Consider the following 27,221-nt stretch of genomic DNA (forward strand, 5'->3'; position numbering starts at 1 on the left):
AATATACATAATGAAAGGCACACCCCCGAGGAAACTCTCCCTGGTTAAAGAATTGTCAGCAGAATGCTTCTGGATTTTTACAGCCCAAATTTCATAGAATATATAGAGATCTTTTGGTACAGGATTTTTAGGCTAGCATTTGTATAGGAAATAAATTTATACAGAACAAAAATGTAACACAACATTCCAGAATAAGGAAACATAAAGGGAGACATCACAGGCTACCTTCCAATTATAGCCAGGAGCAGGTCAGAACCAAAACAGCTGCTTTGAGGGGTACCTTGAGGCCAACCACAGGCACAGCACAGCAAGAGGGGTTTGTGAACATAAATTTTGAGACAAAAGCACAGCTCCAGTTTGCAATTTTTCATTTTTAAACATCAATTCCCTCTTTTCTTTTTCTAGACGGAGTCTCACTGTGATGCCCAGGCTGGAGTGTAGTGCTGCCATCTCAGCTCACTGCAACCACCACTTTCCAGGTTCAAGCAATTCTCCTGCCTCAGCCTCTCGAGTAGCTGGGATTACAGGCATGCACCACCACATCTGGCTGATCTTTCTAATCTTTTTTTTTTTTTTTTTTTTTTTTGTATTTTTAGTGGAGACAGAGTTTTATGGGTTTTACCATGTTGGCCAGCCTGGTCTTGAGTTCCTGACCTCAAGAGATCCGCCCACTTTGGCCTCCCAAAGTGCTGGGATTACAGGTGTGAGCCACCACGCCTGGCCTCAATCACCTCTTTTGAAGATTTGTCATCACCTTACTCCTCAGAGACATTTAGCTACACCAAAATGGCAAAGATAGAATAGTCATTGCCTTGAGTTTGAATCTGATATTTTGACTGAAATTTTGACTTAGTCCTTCAACTTGTCTACACCACCATTAATTTTCAAACTAGTGACAAAAAAAAAAAAAAACCTCTGGATTCATCTTTCTCTATAATCTTTATTTTCCTCAGCCCCATTAAAAAATTAATTTTGCATTTATTATATCTTGCTTTACTGCAGGCACCTCTAAACTACCATAAACAAGTGGTCACTGAAACAAAGACTTCACTGAAAGCAAAGAAAGCATACTCTATCCAGTGTCCTGCTTTCCCAGATACTTATCCAGCTCTTAGGATGGCAAAATTTTCATCTGTGGCTTTTGTTCCACCCCACCACTCTCCGCAATGCCATGGATGGGCTCCCAATGTGGTTTAGTGTTCAAAATCAGAAAGTAGAATAAAACAAGACTGCTACTACTACCAATATATTGCTTTTAGATAGAAGTGTAAGTTTGAGAAATATTTTCATACAAATTGTCACATTTAGTCTCAAATTTAGTGTCAACTGTCAACTGTAAGGTCGGCAGGAATGGCACTATCATTTCCATTATTAATGTGAAGAACACATATCCAAGGGTGTGAAAAAATAGCAAATTTGGGGCTCAAGAAGATTCCTGTGTGTTAGGCACTGCTTCCATGAAATTACAAAGAATGTAGTTATCAGACATAGTTCCTTACCTCAAGAAGTTCACGATCTAGTGCTGGGTGTAGATTTGTAAACCAGCAAGTGTAACACAGCATGGAAAGGGCCCACCACATACACAGGAGGTTGCATAGGAAAAGGCACAACAAACTCTACCAGCAAGAGAGAGCTGTGGGAAACCTTATAAAGGAGGCCATCTTTGGATTCTTTGAAGAATGAGAAGACTCTAAATAGTGTAAGAAAGAAAAGCAGAAATAGGAGGAAGTTCTTCCAAGGAAGAAAATGTGTGTGCAAAGGCACAGAGATAATCAAAGAACTGGAAGTCTATGCACAGGAGACAGCACTAGATGACAAAGGGCACTGAGGACTTTGACTTTGTCTTATAGCAAGTGGTAAGCCACTAAAGGATTTAACCAGGGAAAAGATGAGATCAAATTTGAATTCAAAAACATTTTGAAAGTAGAGAGGAGGATATATTTCTAAGGAAGAGGGAGATCGTGGGCAAAATCCCAGGCAAGAAATGATTCTGGACTAAAATTAAGGCAAAGATAGCAGGAATGGAGGAGACGGGATATGTCTGAGAGACATTTCACTGGGAGAACAAAAGTAGGGTTCATATGCTGGAAAACTTAATTCCCAATGCAACAATGTTGAGAGGCAGAATCTTTAAGAGGTGATTAAGTCATGAGGGCTCTACTCTTATGAATGGATTAATGCCATTATACCAGGAGTGTATTCGTGATTTTGGAAGGGGGTCCTGAGAAAAAGGATGAATTTGGCCCCCTTGTTGTCTCTTTTGTGCTCTTGCTATGTGATGCCTTCCACCATGGGATGACACAGCAAGAAGGTGCTCACAAGATATGTCCCCTTGCTTTTGGACTTCCCAGCCTCCAGAACTGTGAGCCAAATAATTTCTATTGCTGATAAATTACCAAGTCTATGATATTTTGTTACAGCAGCACAAAACAAATTAAGACCATTGTCTTTTGGATACAGGTGATGCACATAAGGAAGAATTCCAGATGGATTCCAGATTTTGAACTCATCAAAGTTGGATGATGGTAATAACTTTAACAATGAGGGAAAGAAGCAGATGGGTAAGGGAGTGGGGAAGAACGGGAATCAGAAAGAGGAGGTAACATGTTTGGTTTTGAGCAGTCCTTATACACTGAGCCTTTGATGTATTCATGCAGAACTGGTGACATTTGAGCTGGAGATATGAAATCCATTTTACTGATGCCAGAGGGAGGAACGTGATGAACCATGGAGAGAATGTTGAGTAAGCGGTAACAGATAGGAAAGAATGTGGATATCACCCTCATTTAAGATTGGCAGAAAAAAGCAACATAATGAATGCAGAGAGGGAGAAAGAGAACAGGAGAAAGTGCTGTCAAGGAATCCAAGAAATATTTTTGAGAAGAAAGAAGAAAGAACAGACGGTCATGAGGGTCAAATGCTACACCCGTGTGTCAGCCAGATCTGGCACCAGAAGAGCTGTGTCCCTGCCACTGGCTGTGTCCATTGTGTGGTGGAGGGAGCTGCCAGGCAGGGTGGTAGGACTGGGAATGAATGCAAACCGTGGGAGATGAGGAGAATTTTGCCTGTGAAAAGAAAGGAGAGAGAGGTGATTGCAACCCAGGAAGATGGTGCTTCTTAAATTTTAATGTAGGAGCAAGATTTGACCATGTTGGCAAATGAAGGGCAGCCAACGATGTTGGAGAATGAGTAGAGACTTACTGGGGAGCCTCACTGTTCCCCAATATTCTCTCTTTTTAACCCAATAGTGTGAATCATCGCCACTCTTCTAAGGTATCTTCCATCAGTCCTTTCATCGTTGAACTGAGAAAGGGCATTTGTGCTTTGGAAGGAATGTGCAGGTAGAATAAGACCTTTGCTGTGAGGATGGTTTGCTTAGGGTTAAATGCAGCTTATACTGTTGGGAACTTGTTTGTACAAATTTTGGAAGACCATTTGCTTGCACTGAGACAAAATTCTTCCTCTATATGGTTCAGGGGTGACCATGACAATTTTTTTGCCCCATAAGAGGCAGTTCTGCCTGCATCCTATGTAGCATCCCAGAGGTCTTAGACACCCCTTGAGGGCTGGAGGAAAGCCAAACCCTGCAACACAGTGGGCTAGGCTAGCAAGTTCCACGTGCCATTGCCGCTTGTCTAATCCTGAATATGGAAGGGTTCAGGTGGCACCTACTGGAAACTTAATAAAACTTTTGTTTACTTTTTTCCCCCAAAGTACAAGACAAGAAGACATTAGCCAGCATGCAGACTTTAACTATCTTCTTCTATTTAGCTTCTATTAATTCTCAGAGTAACTTTTCTCCTAAGTCAGTGAATGGTGAGATTTTCACATTCTCTTAAAACAACTTTGCATTAGAATTCAGTCTCGTATTGCATCCAAAATAAACTTACATATTTAAAAAAGCAAACTGTTCTTAATAGAACCTTTCTTATTTTTATATCACTGAATATTTTTACAACTTATAACAGAAATATGTATTGAAAGAGTTGGTGCATGTCTTGACATCTTTATAGGCTAGACAGTGCTTAGTACATAGTAGGACTGAATAAATATTTGTTGAATGAATGAAGAGTAAACAGAATAAATTAACAGTGAACATTTTGGCCACTAGAGAAGAACAGGCTGGGAAAGAGCTATTGTCAGTTTCACAAAACCTGTCAAGAGCAGCAAATCACAATTAAACACAAAACACACACAAACACACACACACACACTATCCAGCTCTATAAACAGGAGACAATTAAGGACCTACACAGTGACCTTCTAATAAATGCTAACCAAACTAGTCTTGTTCATTCCAGAGATTCTTACCTGTCAAAGCCTAAATTCAGGGCTCTACAAACCACTTCCTCCTGTAAGAAGCCTGATAATAAATGTTAAAAAAAAAATCCAGACATCAGCACAGACCCCACACCACAGGAGGGTCCTCTGTCAATCTCTCCCACTTCCTCTCCTCTACAAAGACCTCAGAAGTCAAAAGCTGGACTGTCAATATCGAAAGTCTAAATATATTGCATTTTACCCTCCCTAACAAGCCAAGCATCTTTGCAAACAGAGCAATGAGCTTTGGCATTCTCGAAGCACAACTGTGAACACAGCAGTAACTCAAGGTAAAACAACCTTGTGAAACAGGTCACCAACAGAGCAGCTTGTGGGCAAGCAGAGCGGCTCTATCACCTGAAGCAAACACTGCTTCACAAAGCCGTAGCGTGGAGTCCATTGACAACTGTGAGCATCTCCTAATAAGTTGTGTACATAACTAGAATAAAGGCAACATCCACTCATATATCTTGCTGTTTTCATTAAAATGGCTATTTTGTTTATAGCTTATCCATGTCATACATGCAATTTTTAAATGAAATCATGCAATAAAACAAGAATTTGGCTGGAATGTTGCTAATCTTGGATGAGTTTCAGCTGAGGGTGCCAAGGGCCTCTGTGCTCCCTGGACAACCAGGCCCTTATCCTTGGGATACGAGTCAGGTCCCCATGTGAACACCAGAAAACCCACCCAGGGCTTCCTTCAGTGAAGGGGCCCTGACCGATGTCTTCTGAAACACTGGGCCCCAGGCACTTGTCAAGTGCTTAACTCAAGAAATAGATTTAAAGAAGTCCTGTAGTGTTCAGAGTCCAGTGAGCAACAACATCAAAAATAAAACAAAAATAAACAAAACCACACACACAGACACACACACACACTCTACATATAACCAGGTTGATGACCTGCGTATGTGTGTGGCAGGGCAGCTTAAATGAAATTGGAGCTAATAAAATTCTATTTGGAGGCTAGAAATAAAATTCTATTTGGAGAAATAAAATCTTTAGTAAATTGGATATATGTGCAACATTATTTATTGCAGCACTGTTTATAGCATCAAAAAACTGGAAGTAACATAAGTGCCCATCAATAGGAGATAAAATGAATAAAATGTGGTGTGGCTACACCTCTAAACCACAGAATATTATGCAGCCAGCACAAAGAATTAATTAGAATATACCAGTTGACTTAGTAAGATTTCTAGGAAGTGCTATTGATTAAACCAAGATACAGGAAATATATATGATATCCTTCTTTTTGTAAGACCAACCATAACCCAAAAGCTACATATACACATATGTTAACAAGTATCCCTTTCTCTACAAAACCTCTTGTTCTTCAGTTCAGATAGCAAGTTCAGATGGTGAAATTGTATAGGGCAAGGGGCACCTACATGTGTGCAAGTCTATGTAGATGTATTTATATTTGTAAATCAGTAAGCAGTATTATGCAATCCCACATTTTTACATTTTTAAAATGTTTGCATAGACACATATAATAAATTTCTAAATACAATTTGATAAAGGAAGAAATGAAACCGGTGAACTGCTTTAAATTTTTTGGACTTTTTAATTTTATTATTTTTAAATTTTGCTTCAATAGTTTAATTTTATTTCAATGGTTTTTGGTTACATGGATAAGTTCTTTAGTGATGATTTTTCAGATTTTGATGCACTTGTCATCCCGCTTTAAATGAATATGACTTGGGTTCTTCTGGTATTTTTATTCCTGTAAAATAAACAGTGTCTGTACATCATTAATTAGAAAAGTGTTCGACACAGGGTATGGATTGCATTGTCCTCAGAAAACCCGTCAGAAGGAGGTGCAGGTAAGGAAATGATGTGCCTGGAGGTGCAGTCACTTTTTTAAGTTTACACAACTCCTAACCTGCAGGACTGGATTTGTAACCTGAGGTTGCCTGACTCCAAAACCCTTTGGGCTACTCACAGGAGCCTCCCACAGTCCTTGTTTTTGTCTCTGCCTTAAGACCTCCGTGAAGAATCCCGCAGAACCAAGCACCAGCAATGGAATTCTTTGCAGATGATCACTTTGATTTCTCCAATTACCACCCACCCCAAGTTCTTGGGCAGCAGAATAGGTCATAGGACTCTCAGGTCTCAACATTCCCACATCTGTGTGATGGGGGCAATGGGTAAACCTTACACCGTGACAATGACTAAGCCTTTAAATTGGAGCGTCCCCAAAACTGAGCACATGAGCCTTGCTTGCTTTATTATTCCAGAATTTTTTTACTAGGTGTCTGCTTTGCATTCAGAATAAAGATTCTTTCAGCAATCTGTTGTAGTGCCTTTAGTACATTTCCAGGCTATAGCACCTAGACTCAAATTCGTATTAAACTGGATCTTTACAGACAGGGTTGGCCCAAATAAACTTGGAAAAAGGAGCACTGTGTTAAAACACATGCAGTGGAAACTAATCAAGGGCGCGTACAGACGTGGGTAGCTACTTGCCAACAACCAGGCCAAGGATAAAGTAGTATCAAGGAAAATCAACCAAGACTGTTTCATATTAGAAGGTGGAACCGCCTGGAAACAACATGCCCTCTCGGAAAGTTCCCGCCATGCTCTGGCTCTGTTTTTCATGGTGATCCATCTCCCGGCACAGCCTGGCGTTCTGCGGGCTCCGCTTCTGTTCACACTGGCAGCGTTGGTGCACGTGGGAGTGCAATCACGGTGCTCACGTCCGCATTTCTTCGGCTGCCTGGAGCCCACAGAGCACTCCTTTCTGGGGGTGCTTCTTCTTTCCTTGGAGAGTTCCGTCCTGTGCCTCCCTATGAATTCTCTCCAGGGCGCCTGCCTGCGCCTTCCAACCTCAGCTGACAGTCCCATTTTTAAAAGGTCTTGAATAAAGTGAAATGTGATTAGTTGTGGGAAATGAACCAATGATATGCACAATTCAGCAGCCTTTATCACTGATGAAATCCAGAAATAAAGGTAATTTTCTCCAACTTTTGGTGCTATAGTAGCCATGTTTCTATGAAAAACACTGGTAGAACTTAACTTGTTTCATCTCCACAGTGACTTTAGAAGAAACATAATCCACCATCAACTTCAGGACTGCTGACCGCACACTTCAACACTTCTTGGTGTAGAGCTCGGTAGGGGAGGCAATACAGAGAGAGTAGAGCTCAGACTCTGAAATCTCTCCGGGATTTGTGCCCACATCTCACACTCGGTACTCTGAAGTTAGGCAAGTTACTGATACTTCTAGGTTCCATTTCCTTGAACAAATGGGGTATAGTAACATTTACACACCCCACAGGGTTGTTGAAAGGATTAAACGAGATGATACCAGTAAAACACTTAGAACGATGGTTGGCAGATGGGAGCGCTTAGTAATTTATTAATACTATATCCGAAGGAAAAAAATTGACTTGGGCCTTTCTGAAATCAATAAAAATGTGTTTCTATGGATGTTAAGGCCTTGTCTTCAAGAGGTGGAGAGACTCCCTCCATGAGCTCTCTGTCTAAACCAGACAGACTCCAGCCATTTGAAAATACTCCCTGCCTCTTGGCCTTCCCACAGAGCCCACCTGACATCATTTGGATATTTGTCCCCACCCAAATCTCATGTTGAATTTTAATCTGCAATGTTGGAGGTGGGACCTCGTGGGGGATGTTGGGATCACGAAGGTGGATCCCTCATGGCTTGGTGCTGTCTTCCTGATAGAGTTCTCACGAGATCTGGTCATTTAAAAGTGTGTAGCACCTCCCTCCCCCACTCTCTCTTGCTCCTGCTTTTGCCATGTGATGTGCCTGCTCTCCCTTCGCCTTCCGCCATGATTGTAAGCTTCCTGAGGCCTCCCTAAAAACTGAACAGATGCCAGCACCATGCTTCCTGTACAGCATGCAGAGCTGTGAGTCAATTAAACTTCTTTTCTTTATAAATTTCCCAGTCTAAAGTGTTTCTTTATAGCAATGGAAGAATGGCCTAATGCACCACCTTTCACCTGTAGAGCCATCCCCATCTCCGGCCATTTCACCCCTTCTTTAAGAGCAGACCCAAAGATTCCCCATCACCAAGGTCTCCCCTGGGCACTTCAGGGGCAGAAGCCACTTGGGATGCACCTGGCTTCCATCATTGCTCCTATCTGTATAGCCATCATTTCATGATGCCATCCAGACTGTGATTCCTGGACATGACTCTGCCCCTCAGGCATGACTGCCAAGCACCTTCAAAACGTGCACATTTGGGGTTTTCTCATAAAAACTTTTTTCAATAAATGTCTGTTACTGCCTATTTGTTAAATATTCCAGTTAGGGCTGCCAACAGCTACACTGTAGTATACCATATGTGTGCTGGGAGAGTAGGGGAATTAAAAATGCAGTTTATGATTTTATATGTGTGTGTGTGTGTGTGTGTGTATACACACATACCCCTTCACAAAATAAAGCCTTCCTGAAGCTTGTTATTGTTCCTTGTTTTGTTTCTGCCTTGAAGATAGTCACTAAGGATGTTCATAATTTGTGACGCATCATCTTTAGTACCTCTTTGCACCCACAGAAGGAGGCTGTCGAGGGAGATGTGTTCGATGTGTGCCCACCTATGCTCACTGCCACGCACTGTGGACAGTGGGCCCTGCCGTGTGCACCTGCTGGGGCTCGCCACTGTGCCCCCACTCTCAGGCCTCTGCTCACTTGCCCTTGCCTTGTCTCAGGCCTCTGCTCACCTGCCCTTGCCAGTTTCAGCTTGTTCCATTCAAATCCCTCTGGACCTCTTCTTGGGAAAAGTACTGCTAATTCTGATAATTTATTAGGCACTATTATATACCAACCTACATAAAGTGCTTTAACCTCAACAGTGTGCTGGTAGGTATTTACGACAAGGCCCTCCAGGAGGAAAGCCCTGATTTATGGTGTTTGCCAATTTCCAGGGTGTACCTACAGCCCATTCTGCTAGAACATTTCTTCTGAAAATGAGGATTTGTTCCACTGTGATTGGTAAATTAGGGAACAATTTGAGTGTCATGTCAATGTCGGTTTGCTCAGGCACCATTTTGTTGCTTAGAAGCCAGGTGAATGCAGTAGGAAGGATGGATCTCACACATATGCATTTCATCAGGACAAGGAGCCACACCCACCCATACCTGCTATCACTACTCTCTCTAGGATTTTAGATAACCCTTGTATTAGTCATGGTGCTCCACAACCCTGGGGAGAAACAGAACCCAGAGAGAGGAAGGGAAATGGTGTGGTGGGGTGGGGGAGGCGAGAGAGAGAGAGAGAGAAAGAGAACTGAGTATATAGATTTATTGAACACGATATTTATGATGGGAATGGCTCATGCAATTACAGAGGCTAACAAGTCCCATGATCTGTTGCCTACACACTGGAGAACTGATGCTGTAACTCAGTCTGAGTCCAAAAGCCTGAGAACCAGAGAGCCAGTGGTGTAAAACTCTTAAGTCTGAAGTCAAAGGTCTGAGAACCTGGGAAGCCACTGGCATAAATACAGAGTCCAAAGTTCTGAGAACCTAGAGAACCTGGTGTTCTAGGGCTGGAGAAGATGAATGTCTCAGATCATACAAAGATAATTCACTCAAGTTCACCCTTCCTCCACCTTTTCATTCTATTGGAGACCTTAGTGAGTCAGGTGATGCCTGCCATGTTGGTGAAGAAGGATCGTCTTTACTCAGTGTTTAAATCCAAATGCTAATTTCTTCTGGAAACGCCCTCACAGACCCACCCAGAAATAATGATTTTCCAGCTATCTGGACACCACCTAACCCAGTCAAGATAACACCTAAAATTATTCATCACACACTCCTCTCAGAAGTTCAAATCAACATGAGCTACAGCCCTTCCCGCCACCAACCGGCTGCACGGCTCTGTGCGTTCCCTTCTGTATTAGCCTGTTCTCACATTGCTAATAAAGACATACCCAAGACTGGGTAATTTATAAAGGAAAGAGGTTTAATTGACTCACAGTTCTGCATGGCTGGGGAAGCCTCAGGAAACTTACAATCATGGTGAAAGGGAAGCAAACACCTCCTTCTTCCCGTGGCAGCAGCAAGGATAAGTGCTGAACAAAAATGGGGGAAATCCCCTCTTAAAATCATCAGATCTCTGAGAACTCACTCACTATTGGGAGAACAGCATGAAGGTAACCACCCCCATAATTCAATTCCCTCCCACTGTCTCCCTCCCAGGACACATGGGGATTATTCAAGGTGAGATTTGGGCGGGGACACAGCCAAACCATATCACCTTCTCTTTAATTTCTCCTCTTGAACCTCAGCTATTGTGTATTTTTCCTTTGGTTTTCTGTTCTTTTTCTCTTGGGAACTCTTTGATTCTCTTCCTCTTGCAGACAGGGAGGTGGACATGGTGGGCCCCCAGGCATGGGACACTCACTTCAACAAGCAAACTTCAGGTCTTTCTCAAGGTGATCTTTTCAAAGTGACATCTTTACTGTAGTATTTATGGATTTCTTAATGAGTTGAAATGTATAACTATGTGTGCTACCATTTTTATTGGGTTCCTCGCCTTTTATTTTTTGCCACTGATAAAGGTGAAGGCTGTGTCCTTAACCCCATTTTCCCATAAGCCCTGCAGTTTTTAGTGTAGAAATGCATACTTACATTAGAGCAGAGCTAACTGCCTGTGGTATGCTGGGGCCCACTCACATTCACACACTCTTACTTGAAAGAGCTGGTTGGATTCCCAACTCTGTGTTTAGTGATGTCACATAAATACTGAAACTACATCACTGTGCAAAAAAAAATTCTGGAAAAAAAAAAGATCTTCTATACTTACAGAAGATAAGGTCCTTTTATGAAAAGTTTGTGTGAAGTGAAAATCTTCTGTACTCAGAAGACAAGGTTTCAATTTCTAGTTTTGCCAGCTGGTATGACCTTGAGTGTGGCATTGACCTTGGGTGTGAGAGCCAACTTATATTGGCTCCTGTGACTCCCCTCTCCTGGTGTTCACACCCTCCACGTTGCACAAGGGGGTTGGTCTGTGTGACCAACAGAACAGCAGCAGAAGTGAGAGCATGTCACTTTGAGACCAGGCTCTAAAGTCATTGCAGCCTCTGACTTGGTTGCTTATTTGCTCCTTGGGCCACCTGCTTTGGGGAGGGCCAGCCTCCACATTGAGTGTGTCTCCTGACAACAGCCATGTGCCATGAACCACCTTAGAAGCAGTTCTTCCAGCCCCAGTAAAACTTCAGATGATGTAACTACAGCCAGCATCTGGACTGGAATCTCATAAGAGACTCTGAGATACAGCCATACAACTAAGCCACTCTTGACTTCCTAACCCTCAGAAACTATGAGAAACAATATATACTTGTTTGTTTAAGCCAGTAAATTTTGGGGTAATTTGTTGCTATGGTCTTCATCTTTGTGTCCCCCCACCCCAATTTATATGCTTAAATCCTAAACTACAAGGTGATAGTATTAGAAGGTGGGGCCTTTTGGGGGATAATCAGGTCATGAGGCTGTAGCCTTCATGAATGGGATTGGTGCCCTTATAAAAGAAACTCCATTGAGCTTGTTTGCCCATTCCACCATGTGAAAAGACAGCAGGGAGGTGCCATCTACAAACGAGGAAGAGAAACTGCCAGCACCTTGATCTTGGACTTCCCAGCCTGCAGGACTCTGAGAAATAAATTTCTGTTGTTTATAGTATTTGATTGTAGCAGCCTGACTAGACTAAGACATTTGCTATGAAGCAATAGGTAACTAACAGAGTCACTAAGCCATCTAGTTCTCTATATACATATGGTGAACAGGTACAATAATGCTCGCTCTGTCTACTTCATAGAGAAATAATTAAACCAAGTAGGGAAATGTGTGTGATTGCATTTTAGCAGCTGTAAAAATGCTCTGCAGCCATAATGTGCTATTATTACATTTAAAGATATCATTTAGTTGATTGTTTCCTTTGCTGTGCAGAAGTTTTTTAGTTTGAAGCAATCCCATTTGTCTATTTTTGCTTTTGTTGCCTGTGCTTCTGGGGTCACAACCAAAAAATATAATTGCCTAGACCAATATCATACAGCTTTTCCCCCACATTGATCAAAGCTTAGGAAGGTTCAATGAGACAGAAGGAAGAAGCTAAAGAGAGCTATTGCAAAACATGGTGACTATAGTTAATAAGAATATATTGTTGGCCGGGCGCGGTGGCTCACGCCTGTAATCCCAGCACTGTGGGAGGTCGAGGCAGGTGGATCATGAGGTCAGGAGATCGAGACCATCCTGGCCAACACAGTGAAACCCCGTCTCTACTAAAAATACAAAACATTAGCTGGGTGTGCTGGCGCGCACCTGTAGTCCCAGCTACTCAGGAGCCTGAGGCAGGAGAATGGCATGAACCCAGAAGGTGGAACTTGCAGTGAGCCAAGAACTTGCAGTACTCCAGCCTGGGTGACAGAATGAGACTCCGTCTCAAAAAAAAAAAAAAAAAAAAAAAAAAAAAAAGAATATATTGTCTTCTTTAAAAATGCTAAGAGAGTAGATTTTAAGTGTTTTCACCACAAAATGACAACTCTGTGAGGTTATGCATATGTTAATTAGCTTGATTTAGCCATTCCACAATGTATATATATTTCAAAATGTCATATTGCACATAATAAATACATAAAATTACCTGGCTATTTAAAAAACTAATAAATATATCATTCAGGCCTCACTACATGACCTTCACATGATCAGAAATTTAAAAATTAAAATACCATGTCTCTACCATCCAGAAATTAGTGCAGTAAACACATTATTGAATGTAATTCAGATATTATCTATATATATAAACTTGCATACTTAAAATGAAATTATTTTTTACATATAATTTTATAACCTTTTTTTTTTTTTTCAGTTAATAAGCTCCAGGTTTCCATTTCAATGAATCTTATATAATACCTAGTCTGTGTTCACATTTACTCGGTTGCTCCAAACATTTTCTTTAGCTGGCTTAACCATTCAGGATCCAGTCAAGGGCCATTCACTGTACCTTGTTGCCTTCCTTAGGTTGCTCCTAATCTACCACAGCTTCTTTTTTTTTTTTTTTTTTTTTTGAGACGGTGTCTTGCTCTGTAGCCCAGGCTGGAGTGCAGTGGCCCGATCTCAGCTCACTGCAAGCTCCGCCTCCCGGGTTCACGCCATTCTCCGGCCTCAGCCTCCCGAGTAGCTGGGACTACAGGCGCCCGCCACCTCGCCCTGCTAGTTTTTTGTATTTCTTAGTAGAGACGGGGTTTCACCGTGTTAGCCAGGATGGTCTCGATCTCCTGACCTCGTGATCCACCCGTCTCGGCCTCCCAAAGTGCTGGGATTACAGGCTTGAGCCACCGCGCCCGGACGACAGCTTCTTTATTAATGACATGCAGTCATTGATGAAGACCATATTTCATCTTCTGGGCGTGTCTGGGTATTTTCTCATGAAGGCATTTTGTCTTTTCCTCTATCTCCCATATTTCCTGTAAGCTGAAAGTCAGATCTAAAGGTTGATGAATTGGGGATTAGACTTAAGTGATGCTGTGTACATAAAGCCTGGTTGACCCGCCATTGCTGATGCTAAAGTTGACAGTGGGTTAAGAGATTGAACATACAATCCTTCCATTGTACAGCTACTTTTTCTCCCTTAGATCAATGTCTAGATCTGCATTAACTACATCTCTAATGTTGATTTTCTAATTCTATCATTTATTCTATATTATTGATGGCCTTTTTTTCTTTTAAAATAGAGCTTTCTCTCATCAACTCAGCTGTCTTATTATCCCCAGTGCAGTTCATATTGGAAAGAGAAGGTAAATAATGATTGCCCTTCAGTGTCAAATTCTTAATGTAATGCGTTGGTTTAGTAGTCATCTCAAGTTGTGGCATAAAAGTATTGTCCTAGCTTTTGCTCTTTGAGTTTCATTATGGATTCATATACTTTGATTGATTCAATGTGCATTAATACACTATAACCGCTGCTACTTTTGATGTTGAAATTATCATACTTTTGGCCAACAGGAAGGGACTTCTCATTTCACAATCGTATTAGTTTTTGACAGCTTCCTTGCTTCCTGACACAGCAAGACATCACTTATCCCCAACCTGGAATTATCCATCTCACCAATTAAGTATGGCCTTCTGAAAGGGCAGCATTAGGTAATGTCCTATCAAACAGACTGGAAAGGTGCAAGTTTCTACTTTATTTTCAGGATATTATATGTAAATTACAGGGAATAGGAGAAAACATTGCCAAACCCGAATTCAACCTGAATCTTGACAATGGACTTCTCTGATGCAAAGACTCATAAATATATATATATATGTGTGTGTGTGTGTGTGTATATATACACACACACACACACATATATATATAGTGTGTGTGTGTGTCAATAGATAAGAGATATTTAAATTGCAAAAGCTTCTTCTACTTAATAAAAGTAAGACCAAAATAAGACCTTTAAGACCTGAACCAAGAGTTTTAATATCAAGCGCAGGTGGAGAGACCTCAGGATAGGTAGAGAAAGTTCCCACCATCAGGCAAAGAAAGCATAAAGCTCTATCAACAGAGAAGAAGAGAAGAGTACACCGCCAGGAGAAGGAGTTCTTGATTCTCCCTTCCTGGGGAGGAGGTTCCACCTATCAGTAGTGGATGTGGCAGAGATGGAGGCAGAAATCAGTCAGAGCAGAGGAGCTTGCACCTACCTCCCACCGGGAAGGCTCTGGCAGGAGACCTTACGGAGCGCTCTGCACCAAGGTGATGTTCTACCTTAAAGGAGAAATGGCAGTGTAGCCTTCAGGCAGAACGCTCTCCCATGTTCCAAGCAACAGAAGTTCCCAAGTGCTCCTGCTGAGGAAGGTAGCTGAGAGCTGTGGCCCATCAAGGAACCATCAAGGTGAGAAACAAGGTGGTTTCAGAGCCAAGATTGCTGTGGGTGGACAGTCTAAGCCAGGGGCCAGGTAAGGGACTTGCTTGAATCCTACATGAATGCCAAGGTGGGACAAAGCAAGCTGCAGATGGGACTTCCACCTGGGCCATGCCCAGGGGAGTGACTAAGCTGGCCCCACAGCACTAGGTACAGGGAGGACTGAAGCCTTGGCCCAGAGTCCCGGTGAGAGAAGCTATGCCACCACATGAGGTCAGGTACGAGCAACAAAACGTGACAGCCTCGATTATGTGTGGTCCCTGCAGGACTCCAGGAAGCCATCACATCTGTCTTGCCACTGGACACCTACTTTGGAAGCAGCAAACAGGAAATGGCCCTAGTAAATAATTTGAGTTTTGAGTTGATGGATTCAGAAACTCGATTTTTCAAAAAGAAATAGTTTCAATCCAGAAAAGATTGTTACCTTTAACTAAGAAAAATGTTATTTTTTCTTCCACCATCAATGGGAATATAGGCTCCACGGCAAGATAAAATCAGTTAAACATCATGAATAAGCCATACTGGTCACACTAACCCATTTGGGATGAGTTATCTTTTAAACCTACCTAGCACACAGTACAATGCAATTCAGAATACTTGTTATTACAATGATTCCCTGGTTCTTCAACTCTCTTGAGTCTTAGTGCACGGGCTGGAGGAGATGCCCGTGGCAGATGCCCTGGAAGGGGTCAGCAGCACAGCTCAAACAGCAACACAAACTGGTGCAACACGTTGGATGAGGACTTGGGAGACCACCGCAGACCTTATGAAGTGCCATCTCCCACTGACCATCCCCCAGAGGAAGAACTACTTGAAAATAAAAATGTAGGAGATCTCTTTAGAAGAACTCTATTCATATCATACACATGCTATGTATTCATTACGAGCTGCAGGTTACATAATGAGGTGTCTGAAAAATGTTTAGGAGGAGGCATACTACATAAAAGGAGGTGGCATAGAAAGCAAAAGTATTCTGTCATGTTTTATCATCAGTGTCCAGAAATTCACCAAAAAATGGAAAAATGAACTCATCCAAAGATGAATAAAGTGATCATCTGTAGTTATCTCATGAGTTTCAATATCATTCTGGCTATTTTTGTTGATGATAGGAAGCAAAATGACCCCTAGGGGAAAAATGAGAAAATTAAAAAATAAAATTTTATTTAATTATAATAAGAGCTAAAACATGAGGAGGAACAAGAATGTTAATGCAAGAGGCATCTTTTAAAAATAATTATTATTTTGCATGTGTTTAGTCCAGCCTTTTGTTTTTGCTTTGTCCTTATGAAGCTGACTGCTTTATCATTGTTAGTTTATCTGCCCTAGAAGATGAAGTCAAATTGACTTGAAAATATGGCCTATTCCTTTTATATATTTTAAATGTCTAAAATAAAGTTGAGTATATTCTGTGACCTGAATAAGAGAGCCCAAAAAATACTACAATATTTATCCTTCCAGCATACACAAAAGTACAGTCTTTGTTAAATGTTTTAACAGGCTTTTATGGCTTGATAGCCATAAGTTTTTTATCCGACAAGATTCACTCACAGTAACATGGTCTAGAGCAGCATTTAGCATTTTCTATTTGCACACTGCGAGCTCCTGGAATTTTTAGCTTCTGATTTCTATCAAAAGAATGAGAGAGGAGCTTGCTTCCCTGGAACCCCGCGTAGGGTGTGAGAGCGATGCACCTGTTCCCTAGGAAGGACACCGGGCGGGAGCTCCAGCACAGAAGGCTTTGCCAGCTCTCTGCTTAAAACCTTCTTCCCTTGCACACAGAGTGCTTTCTGCAAATGGGCGTTCACAGGAGACTCCCAATACCTGTGCAGAGCAGGTCCACTCGGATGCAGAAGGCACCCTTCCAGTCATGAGAACAGCAGCCAGCCCAGGAGTGGTACCCATGGATGAGAAGGCCAATTTAAGTTACAGCAGAGCCTTCAGCTAAGCCTTGGAAGTCTAAAGCACTAAAAAAAGGGGAGATCTGCTTAGAGGATGGTGCGTATCCTGAGCTGGCTGAATCTCCAGACATGAACCAGGGCTACACACAAACAAAAGTTATGTGAAATATTAATAAAATAATGTAAAACTGGGGTATACGTTGGGAGATCTGATCTCTCATCCCGATTTAATAAAGAACATGTGTTCTCTTTGAAAAGTTCCTGATTTCTTTGGACATTATTCTTTCCTACATTGTTTGGAATGTTAAAAATGTGGGTTATCTTGGTTCTTACATATTGTATCATTTTACGCCACCTTTAAGCTCTAGAAGTCAGTCTGTGTGATTGGCAGGGGCCATGGAGGTCTTTCTCAAGGTTGAAATAAGCCACACTGTTTAGGGAACTCAGCTGGTGAGGGAGCTGAAAAACTACCTCTGAACTGGTACAAAGTCACATTAGATTTGCCAGTTCTGTAAAGCAACACATTAGATCACAGTCAACAGACACACTCACACGTGAGTATATTAAACATCATCTCCAACATTGTTTACGTCTTCTCCTTGAGTATTACCTGTGCATCCTTTTGCTCACTTTTGAGCCTCGTAGAACTTCAGTTCAGGTGGATCTGCTCTGTCAAGCTTTGTTCTGCCCAACCTGAGAGCCGTTCCTGGGGGTATTTTCCAACCTATTGGCTAAGAGCCCTCCTTTCCATGTCCAGCGTCCTTCAGCTGAATTGCCACAGCTCCTTGGTTGATTTCCCTACCAACAGTCGATTGCCCTCCCACGGGTCCTGAAGCGGAGTCACATCCAGCTTCCTCTGCACCACTCCTGGCATAGGGTGAACTTCCAATGGGACCCTTCCATCTGGCTCCAACCTTCCTTTCTCACTCTTTCTCCTAACACTGCCTCCCCCATTTAGATGAGTCTCTTCCCCATTCTCCAGCACTGTCCTCTGCCTGATGTTTCTTCTGGTTTGATTATTTAGTCTCCTCTCCCACTGCCCTCACTTCTCCAAATCCAGGTGCCGGCACATATTGTCCATGCAAGTGGTGACCTGGCTCTTTTAATACATGGTCCTTCTTCCATTTATTCATTCAACAAGCTTTAACTGAGGCCCAGCAAAGGGCCTGGCCTTGTTCTAGCTAAAAACTAGCCAAAACTCTTCAACTGGCATTTTATCATACACTTGCTCTAGTCATTTACAATAAATAGTTGACATTTATCATGAATTTACTATGCCAGGGGAGGTAAGTACTTTCCAACATGTGCATCTCATTCTTGCAATAGCCTCCTGAAATAAGTGCTGTTATTATCCTCAAGTCCTCATGCGAAGTAACGAGGCAGAGACATTAAATGACTTTCCCAGGTTATGCCTCTAATACATGCCCAGCTAGGATTCAATGTCAGCATTCTGGCTCCAGAACGCTTCTCAGCCAGCAAGCTGCCATGCACCCACCAGCAGCCCCCATGGCCTCTGCCAGAAATCATGCCAGGGATTTGATTCCTTCACCTGTGCCTGTCTTCACTCCCCGACTTTAATAGAACACACATCTCTCACGGAGCAGAACTCTACAGCTCCTAAAGAAATCATGCTTATGTTGCGTATTATCTTGGTTAGCTTTCGCCAAAATCAGGTGTTTGAACCCGGTAATGAGGCCACAACAGGAACTTGTTATGTTGTACAGTCTGTGGGAAAAACACCAGAAAATGGCACTGTTCCTTAGTTTTACACACACACATTTGCAACCTCAATTCTAAAATGTGCAGACTCTGTTAGTGTTGATTCTTAAGTATGACTACTGAAATAAAAATGTCAACATTTACTTTTCTTCTTTTAAGACATGGAGAAAACTCATGGGAGAACTAAGAAATCTGGGAGAGGCAGGAAACCACACCCCTTCAACTCCCTGCCTGGGCAGAGAGAGAGGGCTCTGCACGGGATGGAAAGCGCAGCTGCCCTGACCAACCTGGCCTCACGGCCCAGAATCCTCCGCAGCCTCCAATCACCAGGGCTCACATGGGCTTAACTGTCCTTCACCCTGGGCTCCATCCACTTTGCTTAAGTAAATCTTTCACAGGTATTTCCTCAGCCACTTATTAGTTTTATAAGAGGAAAAAGAAAAAAAGGCCACAGTGCATTCCTAACCAAAAGTAGTTGTGGGTTTTCCATCCTCTCATGAGTGTGAAACTGCCCAGCGGCCTCCCTCAGGTCCTACCCAAAAATTATGTTTCGAGTCCAGCATTAGAGGAAATTCTGAAATGAAGCAGAAGCAGGGAGAATCATAAAATGAAAACCCGTGTTTGAGCTTGCTGCTGAGCTCCCTTTTTGTGTCTATTGAAGCTTGCTAATAAACTTCTCTGCATTAGAGTTTGCTCTTAGGACTTACTCTGTGACTTGGGCCCTCACTGCCTCTGTTCTTACAGAGGCACTTTCTAACCATTCAGTTAATAGCACCCCTTCCAATATCTGAGGAATTAAATAATGTCTTCTAAAATAGTAATATTTATTATCGAAAGAAATAAAAGAAATTTGAAGGCTGTAAATACTTCTTTTAAAAATTTGGCCAGACACAGTGGCTCATGGCTGTAATCCCAGCATTTCGGGAGGCCAAGGCGGGAGAATCACCTGAGGTCAGGAGTTCAAGATTAACCTGACCAACATGGTAAAACCCCATCTCTACTAAAAATACAAAAATTAGCCAGGTGTGGTGGCACATGCCTGTAATCCCAGCTACTCAGGAGGCGGAGGCAGGAGAATTGCTTGAACCCAGGAAGCGGAGGTTGCACCAAGACGAGATTGTGCCACTGCACTCCAGCCTGGGTGACAGCACGAGACTTCGTCTCAAAAAAAAAATAAAAGGAAGTAATAGATTTCTATTTTTTAGAAAAGTTTTAAGTTTACAGAAAATTGAGCGGACAATACAGAGTCCTCCCATCCCAGCATCCTGTGCTATCTGCGTCTTGCACTAGTGTGTCACATCTGTTACAAGTGATGCACCAATACTGACATGTTGTTATTTACTAAAGTGCGTAACTTATATCAGGGTTGGCTCCTTGTGTTGTATAGTTCTGCAGTAGTTTCTATGTACTTTGCCAAGTACGTAGTGACATGTATCCACCATTCAGGTAACATGCAAAATGGTTGCATTTTGCATGGTTGGTCCTCAAATTCCCCTGTGCCCCACCTATTCATCTCTCCATCCTCCTGAGCCCCTGGCAACCACTGATCTTTTTTTTTTTTTTTTTTTTTTTGAGACAGAGTCTCGCGAGTCTCACTCTGTCGCCCAGGCTGGAGTGCAGTGGCTCCATCTCGGCTGACTGCAAGCTCCGCCTCCCAGGTTCACACCTTTCTCCTGCCTCAGCCTCCCAAGTAACTGGGACTACAGGTGCCTGCCACCACACCAGGGTAATTTTTTTGCATTTTTAGTAGAGACGGGGTTTCACCATGTTAGCCAGGATAGTCTCAATCTCCTGACCTTGTGATCCACCCACCTTGGCCTCCCAAAGTGCTGGGATTACAGGCGTGAGCCACTGTGCCTGGCCAACCAGTGATCTTTTTAATGTCTCCATAGTTTCATCTTTTCCAGAAACCCATATAGCTGGAATCATGGCCTTTCCAGATTGCTTCAGTTTGGGGCAATTATAAATAAAGCTGCTATAAATATTATTTTGCAGATTTTTGTATGGAAAGATGAAATGTTTTAACTATTTTAAAAATCAAAATATTATAGTAGATGGTGCTTCTGGCATTACCACTCTCATGACATACTGATATTGCTAAGATTAAGTTGTCAAACCTGAATATAAAGGTGGCGGCCGCAAAATAACTGATGCATGCCTTAAAGATCACACACGCTCATGTGGACACTCGGTTTGCTTCTAGACATTCAGAGTTTAACGTCTACCTATGGGTAGGAAGCCCTCGGCTTCCTAAAGTTATCAGGAACTTTCCTAACTTCATCAGTTAGGAACACAAAACCCAACTAGCAGAGCCTAAAACAGGGTTAGGGTTTGTTTTGCCAAGATAACAAGAGCGGGGTGGAGGAGCTGCCTGCATTGTCATCAAAGGCACAGGGTCTCTCCGTCCTCCCTCCCCACCACCTGTGCCGACTCCAGCTTCATTCTGGCTGCATCTCAGCTGCAAGGTGGCCACAGCAGCAAGCAGGCCAAGCAGCCCGCCAGAGGCTGCACCAGGAGGCCTTACGAGAGGGCTCAGGGTTTCCGGAAGCTTCTACACAGCCTTGGCTTTCTATCTCACTAGCTGGGCTCTGTCCCATGGCCACCTCTGTGTGCAGGGGAGGCTGGACAGGCCAGCATTTCTTTCTTCAAAGTTTACAAGCAGAGGCAAGCAATGGAGAAGGTCATGAAGAAGGACTGTTGAATTAGTTAAAGCAACAGGCTTTGTTATTGCAGGGAATGAACAACAATGAGCAAAAAACTCAACAAACTCAATGGAGCTCCAGCCTGGCCCATTCCAACCTGCCTTACAACTCCACAAGGATCTCCTCGCTGCCCAAGTTGGGACCTGGCCGCTAATGACTTTGAGAACGGTCGCCGTTTCTGTGACAGCTCCTCTGCTGCTGTCATGGCCTCTATGCCACCACCGCTCCACAGGCATAGGAAGGAGCCCAGGAGGGCTCGCACTCACCTCAGGGCTACAGTCCCCAAGTTCTCCCCATCGCCTGAGGGTCAAGGTCATGCTCGGTGTGTAGAGTTGGAGGTGCAGGAGGATAGAGAAGGCAAAGTTCATTCTAATGGCATCCCTCTTTTATTTTTCATTCCATTACTTTGATCATTATCTCTCCTTTGGATCTTGGCAATAACTTCCAAACTGTCTCCTCTTCAGTCTCCCTATATTCAGTGTTTCTCCCAAAATTTCCAGATGAGGCTTCCTGAAACATGGAAGTGACTGGTCCCTTACTTCCTCACAAACCTTTGCCACCTCCCCTCTAGCCACCATGTAAAGCCTGACACAGGAGCTTAGCGTCTACCTCTACCGTCGGCCTGTTACCATTCTGCTGTTCCTGCTACTTGTAATCTTCTTCTTACGAAGCCCACCATTTCAATTCAGGAAATTCACAAAGCCAGACGCTAATCCACATTAGAAAATCTTAATATGGGACACATATGGAAGTATTTTAAATGCGAGTACAAAAGTTATTTCTTCATACCTTAGAAATTATTGACAAGAAAAAAACAACTATGCAAACCCAGAGAATTTAAAGAACTTAAATTCTAGTAACGTGTTAACTAGTAGTGCAAACAGGATACTATGACAAATGAAAAGTTAAAAGCTGCCAATACCTGCACCTATATTTTGGAGGTATAACATAACTACCAAAGGTAAAATAACATAAAATGTAAAAATATATATTTGATTCATATAAAAATTTCTAAAGCTATACAGGAGATACATATTGTATGTTTTGTTTTGCTGCAATTTCTGAGCATATTCTTAACATTGATGCCTCAACTGTCACGTCTATAAAATGGGTACATTTGTAAACTGCCTGAACAGAAGACTGGGAGACAGACTGGGAAAATTGTCAAGGGTCCTTTCAACTTTAAAATGTCTGATACTATTAGATTTTTAAAAAATAAAACCGTGCATTATATGAATTAGTAAAATTCATGTCATAATAGTAGCATCTTATTTTCAGCAATTTCTACTTAACTTTTGACTAATCTACATTATGCAAATCTAGAGCCTGGAGAGCAGGGTACCCTTTTAGTATGAGAAATAACCCAAATACTGTTATTTATTTATCCACTTTTTTGAAGATTTCAAGAGAAGGAATCAATGCCTGTGACAATTTCTCTCCATCTCGTTGAATCCTTTTCTAAAACCCTATTTAGATGACTTGATTTTGTGGTTTCTTATGGTTTAATTCTAACAAGTGGGTCTAACAGTGTTTAATTTACTAGTATCTCTAAAAACTGAACAGGAATGATGAAAGTCACATAAGAAAAGCAAATTAATACAGAAATTCAACATGGTTGACTTGCAAAATCCCATAATATTCACCGGCAGGATCCAAATTTTCTTTTACTTTCTGTGAGTAAGAAAAGTTATTCTTCAAGCAAATGTGAGAAATACTCAGGTCTTTTTAGTTAAACCTGTGACAAGATTTACCAGATTCTGCCTTTCCTATGGTTCTCATTCTAAAAGCGTAACTATTAATACAAGGAGCTGGTAAGCTGCGGGATTTCTCTCTGACATGTCTCTGCGTCCACCGAGCACAGGAGCAGATATTTCTACCATGGTATGGAATCCGAATCATGTCATAGAATCAAACAGCGAGTGGGATCTTAAGACTTGGCCATGGGCAAATGATGATGTATTTCCAAATGAACCTTTTCCTAAGGAGCTATTAATTGCATGGGTCACAATTCCACCTCCACCGTCTCAGAGCATTTGAGGGAGTTGGGCCAGCCCAGGGTTGGTGCGTAAGTTATAATCAGCACAGGAGGTGGGCCAGGAGCACACCCCACAGCTGCTGGCTGTGCCTTGGGGGATGAGCATTTGCAAAGCCAGAAAAATGACCTCCTGGCTATTAGTGCAGGAGACCTGTGCTATTCAAAGAGTGAACTCGGAGGGTGGGGATGAGAAATTCTTCCTTTACCTAAAAGCCACTTAACAGACTCATTCAAAGAGCACAGGGCCCAGCCCAGTGGGATCATGCCTATAATCCCAGCACTTTGGAAGGCCAAAGTGGAAGGATCACTTGAGACCAGGAGTTTGAGGTCAGCCTGGGCAACATAGTGAGACTCCATCTCTACAAAAAATTTAAAAATTAGTCAGGTTTGCTGGCACATGTCTGTAGTCCCGGCTTCTTGGGAGGCTAAGGTGAGAAGATCGCTTGACCCCAAGAGTTCAAGGTGATGGTAAACTGTGATTGTGCAGCTGCACTCCAGCCTGGGCAACAGAGGGACCTATCTCTAAAAAAATACAGAAAACAAAAATCCCAAAACCAAAAAATATATATGATTAATAATAATTACAACTAATGTTTTCTGACTTCTGACAGAGCCACTGTGCTACATTCTTCACAGGAATGACTTTATTTGTGCAATTTGACTCCAGAGCCCATGGGAGTCCAGCTCCAAACCACTTTGATCAATAACCTCCTTATTAATGAAGGTGCTGTGTTTGGGCATTGCAAAGACAAAATATGTCCCATACATAAGAAATAACACCCAGCCTCTAAGAGCTTAAAATATTTGGCAGGAGGCAGAAATATTCAGACATGAATAATAATACTAAGACAGAACCACCTTTAAAACAGAGTTGTTCTATCTCAGTTTGAAACAATTGTGTTCGGAGGAGTCTGAATTAGGTCCATGCCTCCATGGAGGCCCTGGCCGAAAATCTAGCTCCTTCTTTCAACTCTGCACGTCTCAGGGCCGGAGGGCAAGTAGTGGTTCCCCAGCAGCTGGCAGTGAGTTTGATCTCAAGCATGGTCTTGAAGGTCCTTCTCAGCTTCCATTCCAGGATAAAATTATTGAGACGTATTTCTGATCCTTCCCAGAATGAGAACTCACACAGACAGTCTCTCACTCAGCAAGAGAGACAAAACATCGGATCCACTGGTTTAATGAGTAGAGATCCAGCGTCTCCGGAACAATCTGCCGCAGTCTGCGAGCAGGACCTTCCGAGCTCCAACGCCCTGGGCTCCTCCAACCACAAAAGACTGCAAAGCCCACCAGGCCGGAGGGCTGAACATGCATGTGCCTAGGAGCAAAGTACAAAATGACCCAAATGGAAAGAAAAGCCAAAACCAGCAGTTACAAATAATTACCACTTGACCTACAATTTCAAAAGAAAGTCGGAGAATCACTTGAACCCAGGAGGTGGAGGTTGCAGTGAGCTGAGATCGTGCCATTGCACTCCAATCTGGGCAACAAAGAGCAAAAACTCGAAAGAAGGAGAGAGAGAGAGAGAGAGAGAGAGACAGAGACAGAGAGAGAAAAGAAATGAAAAGAAGAGAAGAGAAAAGAAAGAGAGAGAGAGGGAGAGAAGGAACAAAGGAAGGAAGAAAGGAAGGAAGGAAAGGAAGGAAGGGAGAAAGAGAGAAAGAAAGAGAGAGAAAGAGAGAGAAAGAGAAAGAAAGAAAGAAAGAAAGAGAGAGAGAGAGAAAGAAAGAAAGAAAGAAAGAAAGAAAGAAAGAAAGAAAGAAAGAAAGAAAGAAAGAAAGAAAGAAAGAAGAAAGAAAGAAAGAAAGAAAAGAAAGAAAGAAAGAAAAAGAAAGAAAGAAAGAAAGAAAGAAAGAAAGAAAGAAAGAAAGAAAGAAAGAAAGAAAGCAAGCAAGCAAGCCGTGCCTCCCAACCCATGACTGGAGGGCTTTCAATATCACTCATCACTTTCAATATTCCACACCCTTCGGCAATGCTTCCTCCCCTCTTGCTTCTGCCCAAAAGACACATGGAAAGCAATGGAGAGTGCAGTGTTAGCTCACCACTTTCAACATTCCATTTTCCCTGGAAAACTGGAGGCCATAGTGCTTGAGGGCCAGTTACAGGAAAAGCAGAAAGTGCACAGCTTCAGCATCAGGGTCCCTCTAACTAGACTGAGAACTGGACCAGCAGCAAGATTGGGTGGTAACGGGGCTCAGTTTCCTTCTGAACATAGCAGAGTTTGAAGCTCAACACTTCTGCCCCAGGCTGTTCTTGGCAAACATCGTACACATATATTAGAGTGAAAAGTCTGCAATATGTGCTGTGGATGGGGAAGCCAAGGTGAGGCCATTCCTAAAAAATGTTCAGCTCCTCATTTACAAGCAATGGTTTCCATATTGGCAGCAAGAGGCGATTTCCCCTTTGAGCTGGATGGGGTGGGGATGGGAGGAGGCAAGCGAGGGAGGGCAAATGGGGAGGAAAGAAGAGAGGTCATTGCAAAGTCCTGGCTTTTCTTTATTACGCTAATGCTTTTGTGAACATATAGGAAAAATCACGGTGTTTGGCCACAAAAAACAGTGAGCCATTTATCCACTGCTCTCCCTATGACAAGTATTATATACTAATTACATAGGCATTGAATCAGAGATACACGATCATCTAGTTTCCGCATTCATTTCAGGAGACTGGATATCTTTGGAACGTTTGTGGAAGTCAGCTTAAAAATTGTTTCCCTGGATAGTGTTCCATCCACACCCTCTGTTTCTGGAGAAAATAGCGGGAAGGGAGTAGTTAAAGCTGTGAGTGGGAGAGGACTTGAGCCTGACCCCCAGGGGACGCTCTTCTGTTTGGTGGGACCTCCCTAATGGGGTCTGCAGAGGGCCCTCTCTCCCACTCTCCTGCTTCCCAGGTGCCTGCCTCCTGGCAGAGAGACCTCGCCTGGGGAGGGACAACTTAGGAGGGCCATCCTGGAGAGTTGCCAGCTCAAAAGCTCAGACACCAAACACCCGACCTCTCCCCACTTCCACTGAAGTCAATGAGGGGAACACACCCAGAGGCCACTTCCTGCAGCTTTATCTATAGTTAGCTGCACCAGCCACAGCAAGGGACAATCCAGCAAAAAGGTTAGCCACTGGGATGAAAGACAGACAACAAACCCAACACATAGAACCAAGGTACAGCCATCCAAAATTAAAATGGTGATTTTATACCATTAAACATGGTCCACCTAGACAGAAAGTGAGCTGCTGTACCTCAAAAGCCATTAAGGAGGTGAAGGAGCAAAAACAGGTAAAACCAATGAGAAACAATAAAGACGATAGTAAAGAAAACTAGTATTCTGAAAATAAAAAAATACTGAAGGCTGAGTAGCATACAAAGATTAAATTAAGTAGTGATAGTTGTTACAAAGGAATTTCCCAAGAACACAGCACAAAGTTGTCAAAGAACACCCGGTACAGATGTGGAAAAAGCTTGCAGACATGAGAAGCACGTGGAGGCCCGATCAGACCCTCACTGTGGAAAGCTTGAATACATGCAGAGGCACGTGGAGGCCCGATCCGACCCTCATCTACGGGATTCCAGGCAAAGGAAAGAGACAGGATGGAACACAGCACATTCACAGATGGCACCACGTCTTCCCAGAACTGAGGAAAGGTCCACTGAATCCCAAATATGGTAAGGTTGGAAGGACA

General features: G+C 42.7%; 2 protein-coding genes across 3 annotated transcripts in view; both read right to left on the reverse strand.

Annotated features, from left to right (window-relative positions):
• The window catches only part of PDE10A (phosphodiesterase 10A), a 669,061-nt gene that overhangs the window by 614,100 nt on the left and 27,740 nt on the right, over positions 1 to 27,221 (reverse strand). The gene's annotated exons all lie outside the window — the stretch shown is intronic.
• Positions 744 to 25,240, reverse strand: LOC126953774 (putative transcriptional regulator encoded by LINC00473). The gene has a single exon (XM_050789414.1). The coding sequence runs from the start codon at positions 7,306 to 7,308 to the stop codon at positions 6,607 to 6,609; it is 702 nt and encodes a 233-aa protein (XP_050645371.1). The 5' UTR covers positions 7,309 to 25,240; the 3' UTR covers positions 744 to 6,606.

The sequence above is a fragment of the Macaca thibetana genome, chromosome 4, assembly GCF_024542745.1.
Source record: "Macaca thibetana thibetana isolate TM-01 chromosome 4, ASM2454274v1, whole genome shotgun sequence".
Taxonomy (NCBI): Eukaryota; Metazoa; Chordata; class Mammalia; order Primates; family Cercopithecidae; genus Macaca; species Macaca thibetana.